The following is an 8,148-nucleotide window of genomic DNA, read 5'->3' as shown; positions in this document are numbered from 1 at the left end:
GTCCTTGGGCATAGGACTTGTTTAGATAACAAGCCCCAAGAATATGTTATATAGTCCTTGGGCATATGACTTGTTTAGCTAGCAAGCCCCAATAATTTATGGACATATGACTTGCTTAGATAGCAAGCCCCACAAATTTATGGGCATATGACTTGCTTAGTTAACATGCCCCAAGAAGTATGATGGCCATTGTAGTCCTATGTGATATATGTTTTATAGTATATGTTTATGATATAGTCTTATGTTTATGATTTATGTTATATGATTGTTAGTAGATTTTCCTTGCTGGGCATTAGGCTCACTTCTTTATCTTTAGTGTGATGCAGAAAAATAGATATGGAGGCGGAATGATTCTTGGTAGCTTGGCTTGTGTGTTAAGGATGAAGGGATTTAATGGACTGCGTATCGATCAAGGACAACGTTATTTATTTTTAGTCTTTTAAATTATGTTTTTGAAGTAATTCCGCAACTAGTATTTAAAGTTTATGTTTTATGTTTTATCAAACAATGGGTACCCATACCATAATTTACATCTTATTTTGTAATTTGCACAATATTTCTTTTGGAGTTTTAATGAAGGTATGATTATTTCTTATGTATGTTTTCGTTATATAAAGTAGTAGCTATGTCTAGTAGTTTTAATGGTCCAAGGTCTTAGAAATAGTTGGGTTATTACAACCATGTCTCTTAGTATTTCTCATTTGATGCATTCGTTATATAAAGGATATCTTGAATAAGTATGTGAATATATAGTACAAACACACTAGTATAACTCGTTCTTCACATCTTCCGTCATGCATTATGGTGCCAGTGTTCTTACTAAGTTTATCTTAGTGACACTCGTAACTTCTTCTACAAAAATTTGTTGCGTAGATTTGAATCCCCTTTTGAGAACAAACGGATTTCCTGAATTAATTAGAATATAATATAACTTCATTTTTTTTATAGAACAATGTAACTGAGTTATTTAAAACAAATTATTTCTTTTAAAACTAACGGCTGTTGTGATGGACTATGCCATACGAACCAAGTACACTTATACTGACCAACACTTTTTTTTTTATAAAGAATTAGACAATAATTTCTTATAATCCTTTGTAACCGAATAAATGAATAATAAAATGACTAGTTACAACTTTTGAAGGTTGTACACTTCTAGTATGTTGCCCTGATGAATACACTTTTAGTGTGTTGATGGGACATAATAAAAAAAATTTATATTATCCTCTAAAATAAATACAACTTTAAATGAAATTATTTTGATTCACCCAGCTCTTTTTTGACTCACTCACAGGAATCGTCTATTTTGAATATCAACTAATCACCCACAAGATTGACGGCGATCCTCAAATATCACAGAACATTATTTTGGGCGTTCTGTCATTGTCGTAGGTCCTTCACTTTCATTACATCATACCCTTTTTTTGCTAGCATGTAGAGTATATGCAATGAAATTGGTCCCTGAAAAAGGTGGAAGTACAACTCTCTCCAAATTATAACTTGTCATTTTACGTATTTTGCAGCAACCTTACGACACTTCTCCTGCTGAACAACAAGATTGTAATTGTTGTAACCGGTTACAGTCGACAACAATACTTGAAAAGCATTGCTGGTTCTATTATTGTAACCAGTTACTAAAACTAACACATATAAATGATATAAACGATTTAATGATTACACCACACTACAATATTTAAACATGTTGTCTCGTAAGAATTGTTGACAATTACAGTCGATTGACACACATTGAGAAGCGGTTCAGGTTGTATTAGTGGAACAAATGATATAAACGATAGAATAATTTCACCAACAAAATTTAAATAGAGGAATCTTGTAATAGTTGTAACTGGTTACAGTCCATTGCAATACTACACAAGCAGCTCAGATTCTGTTAGTGTAACCGGTTGCTAACGTCTATAATTGATATAAACAGTACAATAAGTACACCGACCCAGCTTTATTTGAAGAAGAGTCTTGTAATAGTTGTAATTAGTTACTGTCCACTGCAATACTGCAGAACCAGCTCGGGTTCTGTAAGTGTAACCGGTTACTAAAATGTATTATTAATATAAACAAGACAATAATTATACCAGTTATAACTATATTTTTAGAGGGCTAGTTGTAATTGGTAACAGTCCACTGAAACACGTCACAATCACTTCAGGTTGCATTAGTGTAACCGACTACAGAAATAAGCAATTGATGTAATAGAAGTCATAATTACACCAGTTACAATCTTGAAAAATAAAACCTCTACGCTATTGGAGACGAATTGCAATTAAATAATTATGGTTATTAAACTTGATAAACTCTAAAGCACATGCAATTACATTGAATAACTTTGCAATTTACAATACTAACATATGGCGCTCCACTGTATTTAACCAAAATGTGGTTAAAAGTAGTTACAGTATAATTGGTAGAAAATAAAAATAAAAACATTTCTATGAAATGCATCCACCTCACCACTCTTCATCCACCACAATAATGCAAAAAATAACAATGTCCCAAATCAATCACAAAATCATTTACAGTGTCCTCCCTAACACCTTAGATTACACTTGTCTTTTCAACCCCCTCCTCTTTCTCCAAACAAGTAGTATGAGATTCAGATACAACACCCCTCACATAATCAAGGGCTCTCAACATTATTCTCATTAGCTCCTTAGTGGATGCTCTCTGCTCCTCGTCACTCTGATTAATTGCTTCCACAACCATGTTTAGCTTCATATCTTGCGAGCTTACTCTCATGCATTTCCTTGCAATCCTGTTTTAATCTTCACATCTCCTCTGTCAAGCAATTTAACACGTCTGAATTCATACTCGTAACTACATGCAAATACATATAATATCATAAATATTCAAATAAATGATTCCAAAGTTAATTAATAGTATGTTAATTTTTAAAATTCACAAACTTGTAACCAGTTACATCACCCTATATAAAAACACATTTCAAAAAATCAAATCAAAACAAAACAAAACACAATTCACCCTCATAATAATATTTCAGTAATAATTAATTATAGTAAATGCAAAAATATTCTTCAATTCAAAAATTTGTAACCAGTTACATCACCCTATATAAAAAATCATTTCAATAATTAAAACAAAACAAAACACAATTCACACTCATAAGAAAGTTTAAGTAATTAATTACTCTAAACGCTAAAATATTCTTCAACTACACAAAAAACATTTCCCATTTAATTATCTTCAAAACATCTTTTACAACAACAAAGTATAAGTACTGTGTTTTAATTCTGAACTAATAAGTACTGGGTTTTAATTCCGAACTAAATATATTAGTGATCAATGTTAATTTAAAATAACCACATAATTCTAACCAGTTACCTCATCCTATATAAACACAAATTCATACCCTTTTAAAAAAAGAAAAGATGATTATGAAGTATTACCGAAGAACAGGGACCAAGCTCTACAAGGCAAGATGAAGAATAGGGACACCTTAAACAAACTTCTTCGGAATTCACTAAGGTCAATTGTTGAAAAGCTGAGCAGTTGGGTTTCATGATCGATTACCTTGTGTCACTGGAACACACAGTAATTTTACTCGCACTAGTACACATCAGCTCCTCCCAATAGTACACAGCAGCAACCCCCCATCACCTCCCCCCAACCCTCAAATACTTCTACTCACTAAGAACAATTTCAGAAAATGAAAAAAAAAATTCATTTACTAAGAATACCAATTTCCATCTCCATAGGCCCGTGCTTTGCCGACCACTAACTCACCTTTACAGTTCGCCTAGCATGGGTCAAAACTCTATCATCATCCTCATCTGCTCTGTATAACTAGTTCACCTTCCATGGGCTCTCGGTTGTGCAATGAAAATTAGAGTTCCCTAATCAACATTGGTCATTTAACATGTGATTCTTTCTCCAAATAAAACAAAAAACAAATAAAACAAAAAACATGTTTATGAAAACAATGAAAACGTCATAGGCTAGGGCATTTTCTGTGCTTGTATATAAAAATTTCCCAATATTATATTATTAATTAATTATTGACTTTTTAAAATCATTTGTATCCTATGCATTGAAACACAATTATAATTAAGTTGTTGTTGTTGTTTTTATTTAAGGGAAAAATGTGAAAATAGTAGTTTGTTACATGTGAGGTCATTTAAAATTATTTAAATGAGGTGGTATTTTTTTATTGGAGGGAGATTCAAGGAGAGGAAGATTGGTGACAGAGGATTTGTGTATGCGACTCTTACAAAAATATAATTACACTTTTACCCTTTTATCTTCTCATAACTCTCCATTCATCATCGGCTAAGCCCAACGCAGCGCTTCCTCCGGCAAACCCATCGTTTCTTTCTCAAATTCACACAAAAACCCTAATATTTCTCTCTGCCGACGCTCCAGTTGGGTCCTCCGACCAACCCACTTTGCCGCTTCTCTACCCTTCATCGATACCTGGTATGTTATGTTAGTTACTCTTTATTTTTCACTTATAAGCTTAAATTCTTGTCAGTGACAATGAACTCATTTTTTTTTGGTAAAGTTGATTTTCCGAGGAAATGATACGTTTATACGTTTTGTTCTCAAATTTGTTATCAAATCATAATTCTTTGGCCGTTGAATGGTGTATAAGTTTGTAAAACACAGATTCGAACATGTAATATTCAAACAACTTAGACAAAATTCTGTGTGGTACCCTTCATAGCTCCGCCCCTAGAAAATCACTGTGTTATTTGTTCATTTTGGTTAGTTTTGTAGTTTGTTGAGTTAGAATGGAATGTAGTTTTGTATGAAAAGTCCTAGTGCTTGTGCTGTTGTGATGCCAAAGTTATTTTTATTTGTATTGTTTGAGGTTACAAGAATAATATCTTTTTTCTTTTTCTTTTTAGTACTGTAATGCTAAACTTATTTTCTTTGTAATGTTTGAGGTTACAAGAATAATGGGTTATCTTTGTTTCTATTGTATTGTTATGATTTTCAGTTTTTAATTCAGGTCAGTGTTAATCAGTGCTGTTTGTTGACTTACTTAGAAGGCTAATTGTTATGAAGATGGCTTTCTTTTTCTTTGTTGTTTAACGCTTCTTTGGAATTGGAACAACAGTTATTTACGGCTTTTTTCTCTTTTCTTTCTTTGAAATTTGTTGGTTATGTTAATATGGTTTTTTGAATATATTTTAACTTTGTTGTATTGTTGGTCAATCATTGGTAGTTTATTGTTTGGTAAAGAGTTTCATCTCTGGAAAAGGAAGTGTCTATCAGATTGCAAATGATGTTGTATTGTTGGCTAATCATTGGTAGTTTATAGTTTGGTAAGGATTTTCATCTCTGCAAAAGGAAGCGTCTATCAGATATTCAGGTGGACTCAGCTGTTACGATTTGGCATTTCTCTTAATTGCCAGTTCAGTTTTTATTTATTACACTTGGTACATTTATTTTGTCCACGGTTCAAGTTTCTAGATGAGCTTTTCAATGGTTAAATTTATTGCAATGGTCATTGGTGTTTTTAGGGTGAAGAGGAGGTTTTTCCAAAGAAATGAGTTGGAGTGTTGTAGCCACTGCATTACCCATTGCTCCTTCAAAAAATGAGCTATCCCGATCATTGTGTTCTTCTTCTTCTACGAGTAGCGGGGTTGTGTTATGCTTCTCTTCTATTTTTCCGAGCAGTGTTAGGTTCAGAAGGTCCTCTTTTTACCCATCTCCTCAATTGACTGAAAAAAGAAAGACAAATACTTCAACCTCCAGGTCCACTAAGCAGATTTGTAGAGCAACATCCGAGTACAAATTTCCCGATCCTATTCCTGAATTTGCTGAGGCTGTAAGTTCCTCTAAAAGATTGTTAATCTACATTCTTAATGTATTTACTTTATTTTTTTATCAAGTCTATGCTGTTGTCCATTTTGGTTTGTCGTTTCATTTTTTATTTTCAAATGTTGGAGTGCAGGAGACAGAAAAGTTCAGGACTCATCTCGTCAAGAGGCTCTCCAAGAAAGATATATATGAAGATTCAGTTGAAGAAGTTGTAAATGTCTGCACTGAGGTACACTTACAGATTGTCATTCTCTTTGTAAACTAGAAAGAAATTCAACTTTTCTTACTGTGACTATGTCTGTCCTATAGATTTTCAGTACTTTCCTGCATACAGAGTATGGCGGTCCTGGAACACTCCTGGTCCTTCCTTTCATTGATATGGCAGAGACTGTCCATGGTAGGGGATTGCCTGGAGCATCCCAAGCAGCTCGAGTGGCGGTCAAATGGGCAACAAATCATGTTGACAAGGATTGGAATGAATGGACTGGTAGTGACTGACTCGAAATTTTGTTCGTAGAAAAAACATGAGTTTACTTTTATTGCTGTAGTTTTTAGTGTAGATTTAGAAGCTGTTCCAGAAGTTTTGATGCCTATAATTTTGTAAAACAGAGGATTGAATGATTGTTATAGATGCCATGTAGAATATGAAATTGTGAGCTGGTTTGGTAATTGTTTTGAGTATTGACTTTAGTTTAGGGGCAGAAACATGGTGGAATTATCTTAAATTATGAGTATTGCTGAGTATATTCTAATGGCAATCTAGACAACTATATTTGCGAATGTAATGATAAATGCAATTGTGTACAGAAAACAACTTCAGAATATATCCAAAGTATAAGATGTAAAAATTATGTTTAATTATACTGACCAACGTAAATTATCTTTGCAGCTTAGTATAATGGTTTCCCTTGAAGAAAAAGGGGAAAGGACTACTATAAGAAAATAATAACTTAGTGAAATTTTTTAATATACTAACATAAGTTACTATCTTCAATATATGACAATTTTTAATTTTTTAGATAAAAATATTCTTTAACTTTTAAACACCAATTTTCACTCTCTCATTCTCTCCCCCTCTCTCTCTCTCTCATTCTAATTTTCTAGATCTCGAAAAAAATATCAAAATTAAAAAAAAAATAATCTGAAACAGACATTTGAGTGAAAAAATATAAACGAATAAAATTTTCGTTAAATTTCAGTATAGAACATCGACATTGCATCGGAAAAGCATCATTTTAGCCAAAAATCAAGTTTTCATGATTGCATCACAATATCATCGAAGCACCATCGATTTTACATCGAAGCACAATCGATTTTGCATTAAAACACTATCGATTTGGCCAAAAAATAAGTTTTCATGATTGCATCGCAAGAGCATCGAAACAACATCGATTTTACATCGAAACACCATCGAAAAAGTATTGGTTTGGCCAAAAATCAAGTTTTCATGATTGCATCGCAATAGCATCGAAACACCATCGATTTTGCATAGAAAAAGCATTGTTTTGGCTAAAAAACAAGTTTTTATGATTGCATCGCAAGAGCATTGAAACACCATCGATTTTGCATCTAAATTGCATCGAAAAAGCATCGTTTTGGCCAAAAATCAAGTTTTCATGATTGCATCGCAGCAGCATCGATACATCATCAATTTTGCATTGATACACCGTCGATTTTGCATCGAAAAAACATCATTTTGCCCAAAAAACAAGTTTTCATGATTGCATCGCAAGAATATCAAAACACCATCGTTTTTGCATCGAAATTGCATCGAAAAAGTATCGTTTTTGCCAAAAATCAAGTTTCATGATTGTATCGCAAGAACATCAAAATTGCATCGAAAAATGCATCGTTTTGATGCAATTTAGATGTATTTTTATGGTGATTCGATGCAAAATCGTTGGTGTTTTGATGCTCTTGTAATGCAATCATGAAAACTTGTTTTTTGGCCAAACGATGCTTTTTCGATGCTAATCGATGATGTTTCGATGCAAAATCGATGATGTTTCGATGTTGTTGCGATGCAATTATGAAAACTTGATTTTTGTCAAAAATGATACTTTTTCGATGCAATTTTGATGCTTTACACTGAAATTTGACGAAAATTTTGGAGATTCATATTTTTTCACTCAAATATCGGTTTCAGATGATTTTTTTTTTAATTTTGTTATTTTTTCGAGATCAACAAGATTAAAATGATAGAGAGAGTGAGAGAATGAGAGATGGTAGAGAGAGTTTAGATTGAGAGAAAATGAGTATTTGAATGTTATGGGTATTTTTGTCTAATAAATTAAAATTATCATATATTTGAGATAGTAACTTATGTTGGCATATTAAAATTTTTTACTAAGT

At 32.6% G+C, this 8,148-nt stretch overlaps 1 protein-coding gene across 8 annotated transcripts; it reads left to right on the top strand.

Annotated features, from left to right (window-relative positions):
- Positions 1–4,253: 4,253 nt before the first annotated feature.
- Positions 4,254–6,540, top strand: LOC133783011 (protein PLASTID REDOX INSENSITIVE 2, chloroplastic). 8 transcript variants are annotated; one of them, XM_062222524.1, is made up of 5 exons: positions 4,264–4,446; positions 5,294–5,344; positions 5,496–5,803; positions 5,930–6,025; positions 6,106–6,540. In XM_062222524.1, exons 3-5 carry the CDS (start codon positions 5,522–5,524, stop codon positions 6,292–6,294), a joined length of 567 nt encoding a protein of 188 aa, XP_062078508.1. In that variant the 5' UTR covers positions 4,264–4,446; positions 5,294–5,344; positions 5,496–5,521; the 3' UTR covers positions 6,295–6,540. The 8 variants fall into 8 exon arrangements, with proteins under 8 accessions (XP_062078511.1, XP_062078508.1, XP_062078510.1 ...); XM_062222526.1 differs by having other exon boundaries at positions 5,294–5,386; XM_062222525.1 differs by having other exon boundaries at positions 5,294–5,411.
- The last annotated feature ends 1,608 nt before the right edge of the window (positions 6,541–8,148 follow it).

The sequence above is a fragment of the Humulus lupulus genome, chromosome 6 (assembly GCF_963169125.1).
Source record: "Humulus lupulus chromosome 6, drHumLupu1.1, whole genome shotgun sequence".
In the NCBI taxonomy this organism is placed as follows: Eukaryota; Viridiplantae; Streptophyta; class Magnoliopsida; order Rosales; family Cannabaceae; genus Humulus; species Humulus lupulus.
The sequence above is the reverse complement of the archived record's forward strand: the minus strand, read 5'-3'. Positions and strand labels throughout refer to the sequence as shown.

Coding starts and splice junctions, on each gene's coding strand:
- LOC133783011 (XM_062222524.1), top strand. CDS start 5,522: ATGAGTTGGAGTGTTGTAGCCACTGCATTACCCATTGCTCCTTCAAAA. Junction 5,804..5,929: donor TTCCTGAATTTGCTGAGGCT/GTAAGTTCCTCT, acceptor GTTGGAGTGCAG/GAGACAGAAAAGTTCAGGAC. Junction 6,026..6,105: donor TTGTAAATGTCTGCACTGAG/GTACACTTACAG, acceptor TCTGTCCTATAG/ATTTTCAGTACTTTCCTGCA.